General features: G+C 44.9%; 1 protein-coding gene across 8 annotated transcripts in view; it reads right to left on the bottom strand.

The window, feature by feature from the left end:
• The window catches only part of NTRK3 (neurotrophic receptor tyrosine kinase 3), a 402,524-nt gene that overhangs the window by 257,764 nt on the left and 121,415 nt on the right, over positions 1-23,345 (bottom strand). For 6 of the 8 annotated variants that reach the window (XM_033189111.1, XM_033189103.1, XM_033189104.1 and 3 more), the window contains 7 exons: positions 20,810-20,967; positions 19,874-20,016; positions 19,306-19,447; positions 18,507-18,803; positions 11,279-11,302; positions 9,722-9,786; positions 8,834-8,936 (listed from right to left, as the gene is read on the bottom strand). In XM_033189111.1, the coding sequence (XP_033045002.1) occupies positions 8,834-8,936; positions 9,722-9,786; positions 11,279-11,302; positions 18,507-18,803; positions 19,306-19,447; positions 19,874-20,016; positions 20,810-20,967 (932 nt within the window). The remainder of the gene's footprint in view (positions 1-8,833; positions 8,937-9,721; positions 9,787-11,278; positions 11,303-18,506; positions 18,804-19,305; positions 19,448-19,873; positions 20,017-20,809; positions 20,968-23,345) is intronic. The other 2 variants (XM_033189105.1, XM_033189109.1) reach the window with 1 other exon arrangement.

The raw sequence follows: 23,345 nt of genomic DNA, 5'->3' as shown, positions 1-23,345 counted from the left end.
AGGGAGTGTTATTAACACTTCTGAGTGCAAGGGCCAGAGATAAACCAACCTCAGGCTTCTGCTTCCTTCCCTGGAAGTTCCGGGCCTGGAACAGGTGGCAGACACACCTGCTTGCTGGAAGCACAGCTGGCTGAAGGATGCTATTCCTCCACCTGCCATGCACTCCTCTCTTCTCCCCTGCCCAGCTTATCCTCTGTGAGGAACCACGGCACAAAGGGCAGTGGGTGACAAGGAGCTGGGGCTGGGGATTTGCAGCCATTGGCTTGGTAGCTGCTGTTTTCAGCATGTGGTTTTTCTTCCCTAGTCCAAAAACGTGTTTTCTGGTTAGCAGTTGTTTTGATCTCTCTGTTTTGCTGTCTTTGGTTTCCAGGGCTGCTCTTTGGCCATCCTAAAGCCTTCTGCAGAGTTCACAGGAGAATGAGCTGCATAAACACGGGTCTTGGGTACTGCAGCCACATGACAGTTTTTCATTAGCCAAAGCCTATCATCATGCCTCTTCTGTGCAAGTGAAAGCTTCCAAGACCCAGAGGAGAATATGCAGAGAGAGACAGAATGTGCCATGAGAAGAGAGGAGGGGGTCTGTTGGAGCACTTTCTGCAGTCTGACTTTGCAGGGGGTAAAAAACATTTGGAGCAAAGAAGGATGCGAGAAAGTCAAAGCTGGCAGCCCCAGCACCTCTTGGTTTTCCATCCTGTACCATGATACCGTAGAATAACTGGATCAGTGAGGAAGTATGTCACCATGATTTTTGATGAAAAATAAATTACTAAAGTTTGTGACTTTTTAAGAGCCAAAAATCAGTTTGAATTTACTTTTATTCTTAGCTTTTAAAATCTCATTTACTAACTCATCTTCTGTGATAGTTTTCTAAGGTGTAAAATTACTGTGAAAGCCAGCACATTTGGGAAAGCCTGGTGACATCCACAGTAGGGTGTAAGGCATGTGACTCTCACCTGTCACATGAGTAGCAAGGGACAAAAGGTGAAGAACTTCTAAACTGGGTAAGGTATCACAGGGCTCTTAACCCTGTGGGAGCCAGTTGCAACAACACAAGTTAGTAAGCACTGTGTTCTACTGCCAAAACTAAATGAATCTGAGATGCCATCACTTTGGCTATAGAGCCAAGTATAGTAGTCATCCTTGGCCCTGCTGAACAGGATAGAGAGGCCTGCCAAGAAGAGCCAGCTAGCAGGTAGCCACAGAGGAAAAATATTTTGCATCAGCCTCTATTTCAAGGGAATTCTCTTTGAATTGGAGAATTGATGCAAGAGGACAGTTGGTTCCCTGGAGTCTTCAGAGAAAGGTATGAGGACAGGAGAATCGGAGCAGTTCAGCCTCCACACAACCAATGGTGACCATGTAGGGACTTCTATGATGATTCACTGCACACCTGCAAAACTCCCAAAAAGGACAGGGCAGCAAAAGCATGCCAGAAAAACACACATGGCTTTCCAGCCTTCTCAAAGCTCCAAGAACCACATTCTAGAACTCAGTCATCAAGTGGGGTGGGACTTTGTCTGCAGTCAGAGCCTCTCAATGAAGTTCAAAGCAGAGAAGGAGAAGCAGAAGACCCCTGGCTTCTATAAACTTGTGTCCTGCCTGTAGATCAGCTATAAACTTAACCTCTTTAATTTAGAATTGGTCAAATACTAGGCATGTCTGAGGGAGGGGGGTGGTTGGAAGGTCTGTCAAATGTCAGAAAAGACAGGGAGGGCATGCAAGCATTTGTTAGGAGAATACGAGGACCCTGGGATCACAACACAGAAAAGAAGCCAGAAACCACTCTCAACGTTATGTTAAAAGAGTCATCTTACACCAGGAGTCCCAAGTACAGGATCATGGCAAAGGCCAAAGGTACCCTCCTCCCTTCCACATGTCAATTCAGAGGAGGAAATAGAAAAAGAAGTCAAGAAGGAAGAAAACAAGGAGGAAGAAAGAATGGACATATCTTGGGAAGCCAGGAAACCCAATTCCTTTACTGCCTTGCACTGCTCTTGGTTTCATTTCTGCCTTGCACTGCTCTTGGTTTCCAATCCCCTGCTAAAGGTACTCAAAAAGTGTGCAGGGCGAAGGAAACTATTTCACTCAACAATACCAATAATGCTTTCATCCATGGTCCAAGCCCCCTTTCAGTCACCTCAGATGTCTCCTATTGCACACCACACTTCCGGTACCAATTCCCCTGCTCTGCACACATGGCTAGAGACACAGAGACACTCTATCCCAGTTGAGAAAGAAATGCCAACCTAAATCTCAGGAGTCCAAGATCCCTCCCACCCCTACCTCCATCCACTTGGAAGAAACTCTGCTCAATCCAATGCCCCAAGGTTAGGAGAGAAGGCAGAAATGACTCCTTCCCAACTCTGATCATTCCCTTAACCAAGCGGTGAAACCAGAAGGATAACAAGATCGTTCAATGAGGCAGCAGCCCCTGAGATCTTTTGGCAGGAGCCAGTCCCTCCAAATCAAGACTCTGGCAGGATTCTACAATCCACTCAGAGGACAGTTACCATCTGTTTATGGAAAAAAATGTTAATAACCCCCAATCATAATCAAATAGGCAACCACTTTATTTTAAGTACCTATTAACTAACGCTAATTTACAATGGAACAGTCCTGCAAGTGCTCATCCACAGGCCCATCAGAGGCACCAGCACGCATCCAGCCATTAGGAAGAAAGGCAAGAGGTTGCTGATGAGGCACTTAAAGCATTGCCAGAAGCCCAAGCAGCAGTTCTTGATGCCCTTCCTTCCCAGTCTTCCTGCTTCCGCTGCCCTGCCACGCATGCAGTCTCTAGCATGTCTGAAAAGAAATGAAGTTCTTACAGCCTACTCCTCCATCAGCTCCTATCTTTCCCCAAGGCCAGGAGTGCCCCAGGTTGGAAAAAGTGGATTAATAAGAGAATTTTCGAAAGCCCCATTTAAGTGGGACAGCATTCAAAGCTAATTAAACAGAGCCTTGGAGGGATTGAGCTGACGTATTCATAATCCAGCTTCACTTCCCTGACCCTCCCAGGTCCTCTACACAAACCAAGTATGTGGAATAGCAGTGCCAGGAGGTTCTCCCTAGCTGTGTGCTCTGGCACATCACTGCATCTCTCTAGGTCTCAGTGTCCTTAGCTGTACAATGGGCACATTAGCCTAATAAGCCTAAGGTCTGTTTCAACTCTGATAAACCATTATTCCATTTTCTCCATGGGAGTAAGAGGAAGCCAAGAAGTATGAAGTAACTCTCACAGTATCTCTGATCTAGAAGTATTTAAAGATACTTATGAGGTGGTCAAGAGGAAAAGAGGCCAAATAATGTGTGTATATATATATTTTTACAGGCTGCAAAAGATCCATACACTTGCTTCTTTTTCTATTAAATAATTATGATACCTTATATGAAAACTACAGGACATGTTTTATTATTGTTCAGACACGCTAACACCTATTGCCTGGTTATTGTTCTAATGACCACATGAAATGATGATGGTGCACTGTAGATGTGGGCAGTGCAGCAGCCAAGACAAAGGAGTTAGGGCATCTGTGTTGCTGTGGGAAGTGGGTGGAGCTAAAACTCAGCCGAATCAAAGCAAGTCACTTCCTTTCTGGGCCTCGGTTTCTTCACCTGGAAATACGGATACAGGAGAGCCCAGCCATATCATTGTCATGATCTTTTAATGCCTAATTTAACAATATTTTATGAGAATGAATTTGGCCTAAATTCTGAGCCATCTCATTTCCAGGCCCAGGATGCAAGGGTACACTCTAGTTAGTTGTTAAAATGCTGAAATATTTTTATATGTTTCTGTAGCTGCAGTAAATAGCCCCTGCTCTGAACCCTACAAGTACCCACCTCCCAACCACCCTGGCCACCCCACGATCTGACAATCAAAGAGTTAACGCCTAGAACCGTGGGGACTTTCAGGGTCCTGCCCTGTCAGGAGAGCTGGCTGATAGGGCTGTGCCCAGGACATGCCAAGTACTCCACAAATCACCCCTGCCACTCTGAGGCATTAGACTTTATCAACAGCAAAAAGAAACCCCTACTGTACACTTAGCGCCACCTTAAAGCCTCTGTGATTCCAAAAGAAAACGGGCTTGTGTCCTAAGGTGACCCCCTCCCCAAGCCAAAATTTTGATCAACACCATGGCAGTTGGAGGGTTCTGAGACAAAGCATGTTCAGTTTGTTTCCATGAGATCTGGTTAATATATTCATCTCCCATAAAATGGGCTATTGGAATTCCTACACATACCAACAGAGAGAGATGTCCAACGTATGATAAGGAAATAAAGCAAGATGCAAGTTACTCAGAGTATAAGCATGAATATAAATTAAAATACACACAGAGTGATGCATTTTGTAAGTGTATTGATATATATGCATGTGTGTGTGTCTACATATGGATATACAGAGACATATGCATATATGTGTATATACACATATAGGTAGAAGTATGAAAATGAACTGTTTACCAGCCTTAGCCACTCATCTTTCATGTAGTAGAGGTGGTTGCTAATTTGGCAGGCTGGGAGGTGAGAGTGTATCTGGGAGACAGCCATGAGGAGAGAGACAGGCTACAGGGACATGCAGAGACAGGGATACAGAGAAAGAGGCCTCAGCAAGTGAACTGGAGGATGCTGAACTCAGGCTAGCAGCTGCCTATGGAGACAGGGATGGGAATAGGACCAGTGGGGGTGACTAAATGGGTTTTAGTTTTAGTCATATTTTATATCTTCCATAACTGCAGCAGCAGATTCAAACATAAGACAAAACAATAAGTCATTTATTCTGGGTGGACGGAATATGGGTGTTTGTTACATTAATCTTTGTCTTTTTCTATATTTATTTCTCAGAAGGAAGTAAAGCTCCTATTAGTAGGCCCTCCCTATCGACACACCTGGCCCTCAGATGTGGACGGGGGAATTGTTTATGAGTTTTCCCTATTATTATTACTCTACTTCCCACTGCCCAGACATCTCAGATCTCCCAACTAACTCTAACTAGCCCATTGTTAACTTACAAGCTGTACTTTTTTATGATTAAAATTAAAGTCATTCATTTCTAAGTTCAACAAGCAATTGTCAAACGTTGTGTGGTGTTTTCAGGCATACTAGGCTGAGTGATCTGTGGTTTCTGCCATAAGTCGCTACTGGTCAAGTAGGACAGACACATGGTCTATCAGCAAAGAACTGATGATGTACTGGAATTAGTGTATAATAAAGGCATTTTACTAAATATTGTGCAGGACAAAAGAGGGCATGATTGAGTGTTGGATGGGCAGCCCTTGGAAGGCAATAAAAGAAGCCTATAAAGATTTATACATAAAGAAGGGAGAAACAGTTCCCATGGAGCCTTTTTGTATGCCAGTTACACATAGATCTCAACACTCACAGGAACCCAGTGACAGAGGTAGTATTATTACCATTCTGAAGTTGAGGAAACAGAGGCACTGAGAAAGTAAGTAACTTTGCTGAAGCCAATGAGCAATTAAGTGGTATCACAGATTCTCATCCAGATTTGAAAATTCAAAACTGAGACTGGGTTGGATATGAAGAGACGAGGGTTTCCCTAAGTCCAAGGTGGGGAACTTCTGGTACCCATGTCATCACTCTTTATCCAAGACTGTGATGCTCGCTGGCAATAAAAGCTCAGTCTCAGTTTTGAATTTTCAAATCTGGATGAGAATCTGTGATACCACTTAATTGCTCATTGGCTTCAGCAAAGTTACTTACTTTTTCCTCAGCTTGAGGCATTTAGTCAAAGAATATAGTCAGACTCAGTGAAATATTTGAAGAGATTTGTTCTGAGGCAAATATGAGTGACCAATGGCCTGCGACACAGCCCTCAGGAGATCCTAAGAACATGTGCCCAATGTGGCTGGGCCACAACTTGGTTTTATACAGTTTAGGGAGACGTAAGGCATCTATCAATACATGTAAGATGTAAATTAGTTCAGACCAGAAAGGCAGGACAACTGGAAGCAGGGGCTTCCAAGTCATAGGCATATTCGAAGATTTTCTGACGGGCAGTTGGTTGAAAGAGTTATTTTCTTTTTTTTTTTTTTTTTTGAGGCGGAGTCTCGCTCTGTCGCCCGGACTGGAGTGCAGTGGCCGGATCTCAGCTCACTGCAAGCTCCGTCTCCCAGGTTTACGCCATTCTCCTGCCTCAGCCTCCCGAGTAGCTGGGACTACAGGCGCCCGCCACCTCGCCCGGCTAGTTTTTGTATTTTTAGTAGAGACGGGGTTTCACCGTGTTCGCCAGGATGGTCTCGATCTCCTGACCTCGTGATCCGCCCGTCTCGGCCTCCCAAAGTGCTGGGATTACAGGCTTGAGCCACCGCGCCCGGCCAAGAGTTATTTTCAATAGGAAGGCTCAATAAGAGGTTATACAGACCAAGGTTTTATGATGCAGATGAAGCCTCCAGATAGCAGGCTTCAGAGAGAATAGATTGCAAATGTTTCTCATCAGACTTAAAGAGTCTATTCTATCAGTAATTCCAAAAAGAAGGAGGGTATAATGAGGCATGTATGGCTCCCTCCTTCCCATCATGGCCTGAACTAGTTTTTCAGGTTAACTTTGGGATGCCCTTGTTGAGAAGAGGGATGCATTCAGATGGTTGGGGGGCTTAGAATTTTATTTTTGGTTTGCACTTATTTATCCTAAAGTGAGACCTAAACATAATCTGCATTCATAAAGATCAAAGAGATTCAGACTTAATTCTAAACAAGGTGAGTCTTAGATACACCATCTCATCTTGACTATAACTCCAGTATAACTTCTTTAAGTTGCCTGACTTTACAGTAGAGGATATTTCACTTCTACCTACGTGGACATGTTCTCCTGACCCAACCAGGGCCAAGAAAGGAAGCTCTGCCTGGGAGAAGGGAGCAGGGGCTGGGAGAAGCTCTGAGGACAGCTGAGGGGAGGCACCACCCTGGGTGCTGCCTAATCCATCCGACATGGGGACACGCTGTTCCAGAAACAGGATGACAATTAATAGGAAAAATCTGCTCTCACAGCACTGCCAAGCATGTTGCAGGGTCTCAGCTGGTGGTGCGCCTCCTCAGGGAAAGAGCAATAATGCCCCATTCTTCTCTTTGGTCAAGGCCCCGATGTTTTCTCAGGTGGAAAGAGGAAGAGCTAGAAAAGCTCCCTGCATGGTAGGAAAACTTTGCATAGGCAATAATAGTGCCAGTCCTCAAAACCGGGAGCCCAAGGATTATCCAAAGATTGAAAGCTGTGCACTCACTCAGTGGTCGTCTCATCTTCTAGACCTAGAAAGCCCTGTTTGGCATGTGTCTTATCTGTTTGCAGATAAGACATCTCCAATCTAGGTGCCTAAAAGTGGTCTGATTTTGTTTAAATCATCTGGCTTCCAGACAAACTTCCATCCCATCTTTATAATTTGCCTGAACATGTCTTTCTCCTAGTCAAAATATCTCAGATGACTTAAGAAAAACTAGCTTGCTTTGCTGTGACTTGATCAGGTTCATCAAGAGCAGAGAGTTGCAAAGGCAGAAACCTTCTGGAAACAGGGCAACCTGTACCCATTTTTTGTTTGTTGTTTGTTTGTTTTTGAGACAGGGTCTTGCTTTGTTGCCCAGGCTGGAATGTAGTGGTGCGACCACAGCTCACTGCAGCCTTGACCTCCTGTGCTCAATCTCCCGACCTCAGCCTCCTGAGTAGCTGGGACTACAGGGCTTTCTACCCTTCTAATCCTCTCTGGGTATTTCCCTATGTATCAGTGTTCTGAATTTTCAAGGAGTTACAAAGCCTTCTGAGAATATAGTGAAAGCTACAGACTAGTTTGGTTTCATGCGCAAACATTCCAACATGTGCATACAACTCAGGGGATCACCATCCCTATTAATGCCATTCATGTACTCTTCTTCAGTTCCTGAGCCCAAGGTCCCCCACCACAGACACAAGCTCATGCAGAGAACCCCTAGAAATTCATCTCTCTACACATCCCATAGTCTCACCAGATAACACCAACCAGATTCCTTGCTCAGCAACCTGATAGCTTGTCAAACCTCTTATCGTCCCTCCCTACCCACCCCCATCCAACATCACCATACATGGAAACCCAGCTGGAAGTATATCTTGAAATTCAAGTTTCTGTTTTGGAACTGGTACCCAGCCTCTTTTGAGCCATTTGGTCACATCCATCTCTGAGACCAGGCAGGTGGATGCTAATTCACCATGTTAACCCCTTTCATGCCAGTCCCCTTACCAGAGCTTTGGCAAAGAGCCACATCCCACCACCCCACCCTGTCACAGTGGAGTGGAGCACTGTATGTCATGGAAGACAGCCAGCAGATTTAGAAATCATGTTGCTCTTGGCATCCACTCTGGGACTCTGTGTAGAGCTACGTGCTGAGATCCCATTGCATGGGCAGATTTTCAAAGCCAGAGTCTACCCTACATCTTGCTGTGCTGATGCCTTCCCAACACAACTTCAAAAACAATAGGAAAACCATGTCCTCAAACTAGGAATCCATTTACTCACCAATAATGAAAATAAACCAAAGTCCCTCTTCATTTGCCCTCAAATCCAACTTCCTTTCCAAATTATCCTCATTGCATAAGCCCATCTAAGCAATATTTATCAGCAGTCAAAGCAAAACCATGTGGATCCACAGTTTGGTTCCCACAGATCCCAACACTGCCTTCAATCCATAATTACCAAGAACAAGGGGCAAATAGGAGTTTCCACCAGTACCACTTAGACCCCATGACTGGAGGCCCTCTCAGAGAGCAATGGGAGATTAAAACAGTATCTTTTGATCAAAAGCAATAATGTTTCCCCCCATGACACCCTTGAAAATGAAACTCCCACCTTACCCTTCATTCCAAATTTGGACCTTCGACCATACTTGTTGATCATGATGAAGAGAACCACTAACAGGACACAGGCAAAAGCAGCAAGTCCAACTGCTATGGATACCTATGAGGAACCAGAAACACAGTCAGCAACAATCATGGAAAACCCAAGTTTCTTGAAAATAATGTGTGTGCCCAGATAAGAACCGTCCTACTGCCATAGTAATTGTAGCCTTCTCAGAATTGCAATACTGAGTAAGGTCTTTAGAAGAAGAAATCCGTGAGACCCTAAGAACATTTAAAGCTACATAAATTACCCAATTTGATTAGAGAAAGTTCCATGATTCAACGTTTTGAGCCCCTTCTCACCTGGGGCCACGCTAACAGATGCAAAAACAAGCCTAGAGAGGCTTCTAATTTTGTTTTAATTAGCAAGTGAATTCTGCGTCTTCAGTTTAAAATTCCTTATATAATATTCTTATCCAAGAAAGTCGAAAAGATCTGGACTCTAAAAAGAATCCTTTCTCCTCCTCCCCAGAGTAATCTTAGGCTCTGAAATAGTAGGAGTGGGCGCTTGAAAACCCACCCAAGAAGATGCCCTGAGCAACCTGGCCTTTTGTAGTAGACTTGTACAGTTAGCAGCCCCTGCAAATCAGGCCCCACTGGGCTCCTAACAGACTGGGGATTTTCTGAACCCTAGGGCTTGGAGCAGATCCTCAAAGACTTCCTCAAACAATGAACTATTTCCATCCAACAAGGAAGGTTTAAACTGCCTGAATGCAGTTCAATTCATTACTTTTTTTTTCAAAGTTTCAAGTAAGATAATATTTGGAAAAGTCAGCAACACAAATGACATCTTAAAATGACTATGTCAGTTAACACACTCCTCTTGACCAAGAAGTGACTCACCCCAAAAGTGTCTTCTTCTGGTTTGTGGGTCACAGTGATAGGAGGTGTGGGGCTCACTTCATCAACTGAAAATCAAACACAAAAAGGAGGAGGACAGTTAGCTTCCTGGCTGGGGAGGCTCAGCCACAGTCCCTGCCCAACTCCCAAGCCCCCTTGGAGAACATCCTCTGAAAGCCAGGCTCTTGCAGCCTGCCTTCCCCAGGCTTTGCAGGACCACCCCCACCCCCTGCCCCGCCCCCAGAGCCCAGGTTCCTATTTGACCATCTGGCTGGTGTTACACTTCAAGCACAGGTTCCATAGGAATAAAGGACATTCAGTCCCATTCCCTACCCCCACCCCAGAGAAAATAACATAACCTGGGCAACTTAAGCCATGAGCTATGGAATAGAAAAAAGAAACATGGTTTGGGATCCTGGCCAGGGTCTGGATTAGGCAAATGTTACTGATGGTGGCAGCTGTTGCTGACATTCTGCTACTCCTTGCCACAGGCATTCCTTTTCCTCTCCCTGTCTCTCCTGTGCCCTCCCTCTTTCCTTCTTTACTCCTCAGTGAGATCCAGGAGGCCTGGGAATCCATCAAACAGCCCACTATCCATTCTCCTAACACTGATTTCAGAACACAATGGCAGCTTAAGTTAAAAAAATAGAACCATCTGACAGGGAAACACCACCTTTACCCAGCAAGGCCAAGATGGGAAGCCAAGTATCAGTTTTCCCCCCTACTCCACCATCTAGAATCACCTGCTTGACAAGAAATGGCCCCAATTCAAAATTCTCTGAAGGGATAATCTGCAAGATTACAAGTCCTCTAAGGCTGAGGACAACTAAAGAAATCGCAGATGATATTGACATCAGTACCAAAAAGCCGAGGGTGTTTCTAAACAGCATCTACTATCTCAAGCCAGACACAGGGCAGAAATGGCAGCAGTTGCTGCTGTTATTCCCACCTCCCATGGAGAAAAAAAGAAAAGAAAAAGGAACAAATACAGGTTTCCCCACAGTCCATAAACAAAACCCCAAATTCTTTTAGGATTATCTAGCCCTAGCCCCAGATCACTTATAAACTGAGCCTCAATAACTCCTTTTGAGGACACATGAGCCTATCAGGAAACCTTGTAAGTCAAGCTCTCATGAGGCGAGTCCTGGCCAAATGCTCAGGCTCTTGAAGCAGGTGAGAAACACTAGCAGGTTTATAGGTTCCATATTCTCTCTGCAAGAACAACTAAGATGATCAATAGGGGTCTATTGAGGCACATGAAACCCATGTCCATCCTCACACAGCCCCTCTTTATCCAGGTAAAGAGATTCACAACATTGTCAATGTTAGAAAAACTCCCTGGGGGAAAGTGAACCACAGAGTGATTACCCAAGAAAAGTGGACTTGGAACTGCCCAAAAAGTATTGCTACCCCTCAGTCTCCTTTCACAGTTCACTCAGATGCCCTCAGCTGCCATGGGCCAGGGATGATGTGGAATAGGAGAGAGGGCTATTTGAATTCAATAGTTACCGATAGTATCAGAATAAATCAGTTTCAAAGCAACAGGTAAAACAGACTTACACAAGATAAAGTTATCCGTGCTCTCTGCAAAAAAAGGACAAAGAGATAATTAACAAATTTAATAAAAACCCAAACAGACACACTACATGATCCTAATAGCTATGATCTCTCCCATTCACCATGATTCCCTGTTCCCATGGCAACTGACAAACTAAAATCCATGGCACATCACCTGTCTCCCCATGCTACACTACCACTTTAGGGGGTAGTCCTCCAAAAGGAGAAGGAGTGAGAGATAAAGTTCCTGGTTTCAAGGGAGGTGGCCCACCTAGGAACAAGAAACCAAACCAGTTTCATTATGAGATAGGAAATTAAAACCAGACCCTATGTCTCATTCACAGCTCTGCTTCCTTAAAGACCCAAAGTGCTGGGGATGGGGCTACAGGGTGGCTCCCCTAGACATTCCTTAAAAATGCCAGGTATGATCTCAGGATACAATTCTTCAAAGTAATATGCAGAGTTGATTCTAGTGGGTCTTTGAGAAGTTCTTGAGAATCCCTCTAGAATCTGCCCATCCTGCAGATGGTAATGTGCTATTTGATCTTTGGTCTCTAGAAATAACTCACCTAATAATGAAAGCTAATCCTTACTGCACATTGATGAGCCAGGGACGGTGCTAAATGCTTCATGTAACACATCACTCAATCCTTATTACCATTCTAAGAGGTGGTAGCATTATCCTCACTTAACAGATAAGACAACAGTCTCATACAGATTAAGTAACTAATTGGATGTAACTCATTTAAGAAGAAATTAGAGCTGAATTCAAATCTCAGTCCAGGCTCTTGCCCACTCTACCAGAGATGCTCAAACTTTAGCACACAACAGAAGCAACCAGAGGGTGATTGCTACCAACATCCAATAAAAGGAGTGAAGATTCCTTGGAGAAATGGGTGATTTCAGGGCTGGACCAGGGAAAGAACAACATGTGCCTGGAATGGATTGCAATACTAAAAAAGTAAGAAAGTGCTCAGAGATTAATGGAGGCCTGGAGACAGGGCACAGGAACCAATGTACAGGGAATCTCAATGGCCCAATGTAGGATCATTTAAGCAACAAAATGATGATAGTCCTGGATTGTTATGGATTAGGATTATATTGTCCCAAAATCCATATATGGAAACTGTAACCCCTAGTACTTCAGAATGTGACTGTATCTGGAGAAAAGGTCTTTAAAGATATATTAAAGTTAAAATAAGGCCATTAGGGTGAGTCCTAATCAAATATGGTTGATATCCTTATAAGAGGAAATTTGAACGTAAACACACATGCACAGAGGGAAAAATCACATGACAACACAAAGAGAAGACTGCCATCTACAAGCCAAGGAGACAGGCCTCAGGAGAAACCATCCCTGCCAGCACCTTTGTCTCAGACTTCTAGCCTCCAGAATTGTGAGGAAATAAATGTGTGTTGTTTAAGTCACCCAATTTATGGTATTTCACTGCTGTGGCATTCTTAGCAAATGAATACATGAATTACCAACCACAGAACAACATGAATATCCATGAGTCCATACTGATACAAATAAACAATTCAATACATAAAAGGTGGAAGAATGAAACACTCTTCCTTACAGGAGAATTCTGATTTTTAAATGTAGAAGGAATGATAGAAAAATCACCATTTCACAAATACTACAGTAATAATTGTTTCAGGCAGGAATCATCAATGAATGTTAAAATTAGAGTGTGAAAGAAGGATGAGAAACAAGCTATTTATGTAGTTTAAAAATATTATACTGATGACTTACAAAGGGGAAAATCGTCTGTTTGCAGCAGAGGAAACTGGCAGACACTGCCTTGACCAAGTGATAAAGTTAACACTCCCAGTACCAAAACCTATCGACATCACACACCCCCGGAACGATGCACTGAGAGGGCAGAGCATCACTTCTGCAGAGTTCCTGCCAAAGATGCATAGCTAGAATTTAATCATTAGGGAAAAAAATCGGAAACTTCCAAATGGAAAGACAGTCTACAAAAAAAAAAAACTAGTATTCTTGGAAAGTTCCAAGATCATGAAAGACAAAGACTGGGGAACTGTCCCAGATTTAAAGAGAGTGAGATGACACAGGAGCTCAATGCAGTGTGTAATTCTGAATTGGATCCTAGACAAGGAAAAAGCATCAATGGGACAATTGATAAAATGTAATTCACATCTGTACATAGATAATAGCGATGGACCAATGTTAACATCCTGGTTTCGATCATTGCATCATGATTAGGTAAAATGTTAACATCTGGGGAAGCTGGACAAACAGTGGAAGGAAGTGCCTTGTATGATTTTGTAACTTTTTAAAATATGAATTCCAAACTATTTCAAAATGAAAAGTTAAAAATCTTTAAAAATTAAAAAGAAACACAGATTACTAGTCCTCACCTTAGAGTTTCTAATTCAGTAGACATGGGGTAAGTATCAAGATTTTGCATTTCTAACAAGTTTTCAGGAGATGCTGATGCTGCTGTTCCCTTTGGAATGCACTATATCATACTACACAGCCTCCTGACTCAGCCCACCATGCCCTGAAAAGTAAGAGTATATTCATTCATTCATTCATTCACTCATTCATTCACTCATTGTGGGCCCTCACAGTCTTAGCTCTATTAAGTATGAACCAGCAGATATTCTCTAACTACCTGTGGGGAATAGGATAGTTTCTGTGAGGGAATCCTTCAAACAAAGTCTTACTTATGGTATCCTTCAAACAAAGTCTTACTTATAGTAAACGCAGTTCGATTGCTTGTTTGTTGTCTGTTCTGTATTGTTTTGGGGGATAGCCACAGAGCTATCTTCACATTCCTGGCCATACCCTTCATGCCAACACCCTCTTCTCAATGGCAGGTGACCAGATGCCTGTCTGGGGCAGGGGGAGGATGGAGGAAATGGAAACTCTAGCCTGGGTTTCAGAGCCTGAGAGAAGAGAGGGGCCAGATCAATTCGCAGTTTACATTGATTTGCATATGTCTCATGAGGCTCCCATTTATTAGAGAATTTTCTCATGTTAGCCAAATGTTTTGGTCAACCCTGTTTGCTGTGAACCCTGTTATCTCCAAATCAGCCTATGAATGTTTAAGGACTTTGCCAGAGCCTGGAAGCATTTATACATCCAGAAAGCACATGAGCTTTGGAAGAAGGAGACATCCTGACTCCTCTCTAACCTATGGGAGGGTTCAGGCATTCAGCCTGGAAGAGGATGGTACCCAGGACTGGTCCTCACCTCTAGCTACACCAGCAGGCTGGGAGGAGCACTTGTCCAGCACACCAAGGAACAATCTGAACGTGAACTGGGGCTGTGCCATGAAGGGAATACACAAGTCTCCTACAGTCCCAGACCATAACTCTTCAAGAAGGGCCCCTTCTGTAAATTAATTTTCACCACAACCTTTAAGGTAAAAGCAGGAAGGTGAAGCAATTTGCCTGACATCACGGAGCTGACAAGTGATTGAGTGAGAGTTAGAGCCCTGGCAATGTGGTTCCATCACCACTAGCCTAGACTACCTTAAGATTATCTGTTAGAACTTACTAGCTTGACCAGAGAATGACTACTGGTTCTAGAACTCTTGAATTCATCTCAACTCTACATCCTAAGAATCTTAACAATGGCCCACAGCTAGTAACCCTTTTCTCTGTCCAGATGCACTGCTAAGCACTTGGCAGGCATGACTTCCTTTAAGCCTCATGGTAACTTAGACAGGAGATATTATCATTCCCATTTCACAGATACATAAATAGAGGCACAGAGAAGTGATTGTCCTTCACCTAGTACTGACCTTGCACTAAGCCCTATGCTAGGAGCCCAGGCCACCAAATGGGAGGGCTATTTGGGAGGGGCTGCAGATGGGATCTGCACCTAAGTCTGTCTGATTTCAGAGTGCCTGCTCTTAGCCTCCATGCTTAGCTGCCTGGAAGCAAAAGAGAAACACACATGATAGTCATGATGTTTCCACACTCTCACATCAGAAGAGAAGAGCAAGAATCACAGACTATTTTTGCATCTAGGCTTAGCTGGGGTGAATTCGGTTTAGAGGGTTATCACGCATCTCTGCCTGCACCCCCAAATAATTAGCTCTCCTGAACGTTTAAGCATCTTGTCACTTGGCATGACTGGTCCATCTTTTCCCTTTCACTGCCTTTTCATCACCCATTGATTCCTTTGACCTAGACTCATAAAACAAACAAACCTTCCCACAGGGTGGCCCTAGCAGGTTGGAGATGGGTCTGAGGAAATGAGCTCAGGTGAGATGCTTTCTCTTTGAGTTCCTCTGTGACTCTATCCTCCCTTCGTCCCCCTGGGGCCAGATTCCCACCCAATTCCACGGTAGTAGATTGCAAAGGAGGGAGTACTGGAGTCACCTGGGGGCTTGTTAAAACATAGCTGCTAGACCCCACCCTGGAATCTCTGATTCAGTAGATGTGAGTGGCGCTTAAGACCTTAAGTTTTAACACATTCTCAGGTGATGCGGATGGGGCTGGTCCACGGACCAAAGGTCACTTTTGAGAACCACTGGCCTGAGGTGCACTGATAACTTACTATGGTGACAAGGGTATCCAGAGACTAACAGAAGGGGCTGCTGCATCTCATGGGGGCAGAGGAGGTATTTCTGAGATACCTCTGACGGCTGAGAGGATGCAAAGAATTGGGGAAAGTGGGGAAAGGATATGAACAGACATTTCTCAAAAGAAGACATCCATACAGCCAACAGACACATGAAAAAATGCTCATCATCACTGGCCATCAGAGAAATGCAAATCAAAACCACAATGAGATACCATCTCACACCAGTTAGAATGGCAATCATTAAGAAGTCAGGAAACAACAGGTGTTGGAGAGGATGTGGAGAAATAGGAACACTTTTACACTGTTGGTGGGATTGTAAACTAGTTCAACCATTATGGAAAACAGTATGGCGATTCCTCAAGGATCTAGAACTACATAGATGTACCATATGACCCAGCCATCCCACTACTGGGTATATACCCAAAGGATTATAAATTACTCTACTACAAAGACACATGCACACGTTTGTTTATTGCGGCACTATTCACAATAGCAAAGACTTGGAATCAACCCAAATGTCCATCTGTGACAGACTGGATTAAGAAAATGTGGCACATATACACCATGGAATACTATGCAGCCATCAAAAAGGATGAGTTGCGTCCTTTGTAGAGACATGGATGCAGCTGGAAACCATCATTCTTAGCAAACTATCACAAGAAGAGAAAACCAAACACCGCATGTTCTCACTCATAGGTGGGAACTGAACAATGAGATCACTTGGACTCGGGAAGGGGAACATCACACACTGGGGCCTATCATGGGGAGGGGGGAGGAGGGAGGGATTGCATTGGGGAGTTATACATGATATAAACGTCATGCACATGTACCCTAGAACTTAAAGTATAATAAAAAAAAAAAAAAAAAAAAAAGAATTGCTTCCTCTTGAGATAAAGGAGAGAACAGAGAAGCTGTGTCCACCACATAATCCAACAGCTGCTGCTACCTCACAACTCTCAGGACACCCCTGGTAGAAGGAGCCCAGAAGTGGCTTCTCCTCCCTCCTGAGCATTCTAGGGTTCCCCCCTCTCTGGGCCCCAGAAGCTTCTCTTTGGAAACAGAAGCATTGCTTCAGGGTGCTTCATTTCCTCACCAATCAAGACTTTCTCTCACCAATGTATAGACTTTCCTCTTTAAAAACAGATTTTATTCTTTCATCAGGCCATAGGCAGGGCAAAGTTTCAGTCTTTTATGTCAAGAAGACCTAGCCTGCCCTTGTAGACCATAAGAGCAAAGTATCTCTGCTTTAAAAGGCTCTGCTTCAACAGTGCAGGCCAGGACTCATCTACCTGCTGAAAGACAGCCCAGTGTGACCCAGGAGGGAAAGTGTCATGGGGGCTTTCACTGAGCATACTGGGGATGATGGAAGTTTCAGACCACGTGGGATTTCCAGGGCCTCAAATATCTGCACATTCTCAACCGCCTCTGAAAAGACGTCTCCATCGTCCCTGGGACCTCAATGGCAAGAATTTAGCTTCACATGCAGCCACATTTCTCCGACTTCACTCTTGGGGCCTCTAGTACGAGTTCCCTTGCACTGAAATAAATAAGGCCTCCTGGAGCTGCCACACCCTGGTAATTTGTAGACTGTGAAGCTGACTTCATAAAAACAGATGCTGCCTACTGCTAGCTCTTGCTGCCTCTTCCCTTTGTGCACATGTGTGAGCATGCGTGTGCATGTGTGTATGTGTCATATCAGTTTTTACACTGTATCCCATTGGAACTCCTGATTCCTAGATCTCCTAGTCACTTCCCAAAACAAAGCACCAAGCTCAGCAAAGACCCATGGCTTCACGGACAAAACTCATCAATTGCGGAACCCACAAAAAGATGCTACAATCACTTTCACTAAACTCTTTTGGTGTTTTTATCTCCTCCAACTTCAGGAAGATAGTTAAAGCATCTTACCCCAGACACAAAAAGACAGAATCAACTCCCAAAATCAAATCAAGCAAAATTCTTCAGTAATTTCAATAATTTTTCCTGGTCCACTTGACATTAGCACTATTATACACTGAGGGCATCAGGTATGACCCACAGTAGCTCACCATGGAACAAGAGAGACATGAAGCCACAGACCTCGGGGCCTAGATCCAAATCAAACCTTGCCACAGATCAGCAAGTAGAATGAGGCTCAGTTCATTCATCTGTTAAATGGAGGGTTAAACTGGACACACTCTCAAGTCCTTTTCAATGGAAAGTCACGGAACCATCATCAGGTATCAAACCCTGTGACGTGCTTTATATACCTTGACTCATTTAAAAGTCACAGGAGCAGTGTAATCATGACTATTTCATAGAAGAGGAAATTGAGGCTTAGAAAAGCAAACTATCAGGCTCAGAGTCTCCCCACAAGTAAAGAGCTGGGTCAGAATTCTCTACCATTACTGTCTCTGCTTTCTCTACTATCATACAGTATGCCCTAACATGCACAACTGTTATTTCTAAGGAGTCTTGGTTTTTACCATGACAGCTATTGGAAAATCGAGACTCTATCCTTGTTTACACCAGATGCAGCTGGTGGTTGCACATGTTCCAGTGAGTGTTTTGTTGCCCATGATAACAGTATGAGTACTAATGTTGCTTCTCCTCTCAAGCTACCATGTCCCACCTCCTAAGCTTGTAGAAAGAATCCATACACCTCTGAGCCAGCTACGCTGCCCTCACCTGGAAAGGGCTCCTTGAGGAAGTGGCCATTGATGGTCTGGTTGGCTGTACCCAGTGGGTTTTTGGCAATGAGGGTATAGTTGCCATTGTTGTAGTGGGTGGGCTTGTTGAAGAGCAGGCAGCCCTCAGAAATCTCTCCCTCCTGGTAGTATTCCACATGGATGATCTTGGACTCCCGCAGAGGTTGCCCATTGTGCAGCCAGTGCAGTGTTGGTGGTGGGTTGCCACGCACCACAAACTCGATGCAATGTTCCAGGCGCAGCTCAGGCTCCTCCAGGCTCACCACGCGCGGGGGATCTGTCAAGGGAGAAGCCAGCTGAAATCCAGGACACAGAGTCTACCACCACCCGCAGTAGCCTTCCAGCAACTAAAATGGGAATCCCAGTTCTTCCCCACCCACTCTGAAAAGGCTGAGGGAAGCAGAAGTCCCACCACAATCCCAGCAGAGGGGAAGAAATGTCTGTCTTCATCCAAGCTTCCTAGATCCACCTTAGCTGGAGGGCTCCCTCTTGGGACCTCTTAGGGGTTTAATAAAAGGCAGAATAGGCCAACTTAGAAGTGTCCTGAAGATGTAGTTGAGTTGGAGCCACACCATCTTCTGAGGGACAAGGGTGCTCCTTCTGGAGTTTTTAATCCAAGGACTTACTTCTCAGTCCTGCGCTACAAGAGTCCTTCTGTTCCCCACTGGTAGACCAGCTCACTGCTCTAGTTCAGCCCTGGCAACACCTTGGCCCCTCTCCAGCCTCCTATGCCAGTTCCTCCTCACACACAGTCATCCCCCACAATAATATGCACTTACAGTAGACAGTGAGAGCAACACTGGCATTGCTCATGCCCACCACATTCTCTGCAATGCATGTCAGGGTGAAGCCATTGTCCTCACTCGTCACATTCACCAGCGTCAGGTTGATGGCATGAACATTGGTCCAGTTCAGATTGGTCTGAAAACCCCAATAAAAAGGTAACAATCAAACAGCTTCTACAAAGATGGCTCTGCTACCTAATCCCCAAATACCTTTAGGAATCAAAAGGAAAGCTGAGCAGAAGGTGAAGGAGATATTTGTGTGAAAGCACACCTACCAAATGCCAGGCTCCTCATAGGCAACGGTTCGGGCCATCCTCATATTAACCCTATGAGGTGAATGGTAGTTCAATACTATGCCCATTTTACAGAAGCAAAAACTAAGTTACAGAGAAGTTGAGTAGCATGTGTAGAGCAGAATGGCTAGAAAATATTGCAGCTGCATGTAACCCAAGTCTATGTGTTTTTTCCTATAGTAACAAGACCACAAATTTTCCCTCTTCTTCAAGACTACAATGTGATCACTCTCTAACCTCCCGATGGGGCTCAAGCCCAGGATGCCTACCTGGTGAGTGTTGATGGACTGCAGCCCAGTGACTATCCAGTCCACATCAGGAAGGGGTGATCCAGAGCCATTGCAAGTGATGACAGCATTGTCACCCTCTCGTACGGTCAGGTTGACGTGGCTCACGCTGATCTCAGGAAGGTCTGGGAGCCAGACAAAGTGGGTGAAAAGACAGGCAAACACTTACTACCCAAAGGAAGCTCTGTCCATGGGCCTGATGGTGGCACTTCTTGCCTTGCTCAATAATGACTCTAACACCATCTGCTTGGGTTCTTGGAAGACCCACAAATCCAAGACGCTTTCCATCACCTCCCCAGTAGACATCAGAACTCAGAATTGAAGACTGTGCAGCTGTAGTCTCCCACATTGCAGCGGGAGGTGGAGAGGTGGGGGCAGTGCTCAAGGAATGCATTTCTGGCAATTAAGCTCAATGGCATCATTACATTTTGGGTTCTGGTTATCTAAATAGTAGTGTTTCAGTCTCCCATTGGGGAACTTGCTTAAAATTCAGATTTCTGGGACCCATCCCCAGACATTCCCAAAGTCTGTGGCTGGACCCAGAAATCTGCTTTCTGGAAACTCCTTAGAAGCTGCTGCCACAGGGAGTCCAGAGACCACACTTTGAGATACACTCCTTCAGGTTTGGTTGACAGGTAACTCACAGAGAGAAAGGGAATCTGGTATGATGAGAAGGAGCACATTTAACTCCTGTCTGCATTCCTGAAACCAGTCTTCCTATGGCTCGTGCACAAAGGGACAGGAATGACCAAGAAGGGGAATGGTTAGTCAGGAGATCTGCACACAACTGCAGAGTTCAAGGCTGGGAGGGCATTTCGAAAGGAAGGCTCTGGCATCCCAAGGTAACGTCCACCACCATCTCTGGTGTCTGAGGGATGCCTCCCTGGAGCCAGCTGGGCCGGGCGGCCACTCACTCACCACACTGACTGATGTTCATGCGGAAGAGAGGAAGCTGGGAGCCATCAGCATTGATGCAGTAGAGGTTCTGGTTGTTGAGCTTGGCATCCCCCTGCTCCTGCCACAGCTGCATCCAGCGGATGTCACAGCTGCAGTTGAAAAAGTTCTGCTCCAACCTCCTGTGGGCAAAGAGAGAGGGGAAGGGAACCTCTGAACCAAAGATGGTTCAGGACCCTCCTAGGGCTATGAGGACAAGAGGGACACCATCTGTTCAAGAACTAAGGGGAGGAGGGATTTAACAAGGTTGCAAAAGAAGTGGAAAAATCCTTGTAAGTCCATAAATTATAGTTTTAAAACAATAAACTCAATTTTTTAAGAAAAGAAATCCAGCCAAGCACGGTGGCTCATACCTGGAATCCCAGCACTCTGGGAGGCCAAGATGGGCAGATCACAAGGTCAAGAGATTGAAACCATCCTGGCCAACATGGTGAAACCCCCGTCTCTACTAAAAATGCAAAAATTAGCTAGGCGTGATGGCGCACACCTGTAGTCCCAGCTACTCGGGAGGCTGAGGCAGCAGAATCGCTTGAACCCAGGAGATGGAGGTTGTGGTGAACCGAGATCACACCACTACACTCCAGCCTGGCAACAGAGCGAGAATCCATCTCAAAATAAAAAAGAAAGAAAGAAAGAAAGAAATCCACGCCACTTAATGCAACTGTCTAAGAGATCCTTTTAAGGAGACACCAGTGGCTCACACCTGTAATCCCAGCACTTTGGGAGGCTGAGGCGGGCAGATCACGAGGTCAGGAGATCGAGACCATCTTGACTAACACTGTGAAACCCTGTCTCTACTAAAAATACAAAAACAAAAAATTAGCCGGGCGTGATGGTGTGCACCTGTAGTCCCAGCTACTGAGGAGGCTGAGGTGGGAGAATGGCATTAACCCAGGAGGTGGAGCTTGCAGTGAGTCGAGATTGCACCACTGCACTCCAGCCTGGGAGACAGAGCGAGATTCTGCCTCAAGAAAAACAAACAAACAAACAGACATCAGCTCGAGATGCTCCTCTTCTCAGAACCCTCCAATGGCCTTCCATCTCACTGAAAATCAAAGTTAAAGTCCTAAATAATCTGCACCATTCTCCATCATCTCCCTGACCTCATCTTCCCTCACTCCCTCCTCCTCTTCAGCCACACTGACCTTGGTATCTGAAAGGTCACTTGCTTGACTGGTTTGTTGCTACCCCAGGACCTTTGCACTTGCTGTTTCCACTGCCTGCCATGCTCTTACCCAACATCTCTACAAGGCTGGCTCTCTCAGTCTAATACTGCCCAGTCCCTTGCCATGCTATATTTGTCTTTCTAGAATTTATCACTACTGGCATCACTTCAAATATTTATTTTTAATTAGTTTGTTTGTCTGTCTCCCTGAATAAAAATTAAGCTCCATTGAGGTCAGCAACATTGCCTGTTTTGTCCATTCCCTAACCTAGAACTGAGCCTGGCATATAAATTCTTGTTAAAGGACAGAGAGAAAGAGAGAGAATGAGACTGACTGACTCCCTGGGGGAGTAGGTGGTTGTCTATTTCCAAGATATGCTCAAAGCCCTTCCTGGGACCAGCTTTATTCTTCCATAAATTCAATAAATTCTTAATAAGCACCTGCTCCATAATTGGCCATGGGCTGAGTGCTGCTGACACAGAGATGAAGAAGACAGTCACTGTCCTTCAGGAACACTCAGCCTGGTGAAGAAGAATGTTTAATAGGGGAAGAGTCACCTTCAAGGATCTCCTTCTCCACTGATTTTCCTTGTGATTTGAAGCAAGTCACCTCCCCTCTCAATGGGATTATTAAGGAGAAGATGAACAGCATTAATCAATCCAAAACTCAGAGTAAAGAGCACCAGATAAATCTGAATGCTTGGATCATTAGAGGAAACATGATTCTCTTTCTGGACCATCAAGGAGATGAATCTGTTGGAATGCAGAGAGAGGGGCACTTGGGCACACCACACTAAGACCTAAGATATTTTTGACAACTGGCAAACTCCAAAATAGTTAAACGTGCATCAAAATTAATCAGCTTTCAGGAAAATGTGAGGCCCCTGGGGAAAGGAATCAGTGCTTTCTAGTTACTAGGACACCACAGGCAGAATGTGTAAATACCCCTACATGGTATCATCCTCTTAGCCTAAAAGTACTCTCTGCACATGGTACTCTGTCAGAAAGGTGAAGGAAAAGGAACGAACTCTTACTGAGCCATTTGCTTCTTACAACAACCCTGGGAGATGGCCAGAATTGCAAGGAGGGAGGGGCCCTCTCTGATGTTTGGAGGGGTTAAGTCACATGTGCAAGGTCCTTTGGCTGGTGTGCAACACAGCACAGTTTCAAACCTCAGTGTGCTGGACTTCAAAACTCATGTACTCTCCACCCCATCTGTCATGTGCAAGGCATTGCTGGGTGCATGGGAGAAGCAGAGCGGAACAAGCTAGGAGCCCTGACTTCAGGAGCTCATGTAGGCAAAGACCAGGTTGGTGGGGGGGAGGTGGCACGGGG

This window comes from Trachypithecus francoisi, unplaced genomic scaffold, assembly GCF_009764315.1.
Source record: "Trachypithecus francoisi isolate TF-2019V2 unplaced genomic scaffold, Tfra_2.0 Lachesis_group3, whole genome shotgun sequence".
Classification (NCBI taxonomy): domain Eukaryota; kingdom Metazoa; phylum Chordata; class Mammalia; order Primates; family Cercopithecidae; genus Trachypithecus; species Trachypithecus francoisi.
The sequence above is the reverse complement of the archived record's forward strand: the minus strand, read 5'-3'. Positions and strand labels throughout refer to the sequence as shown.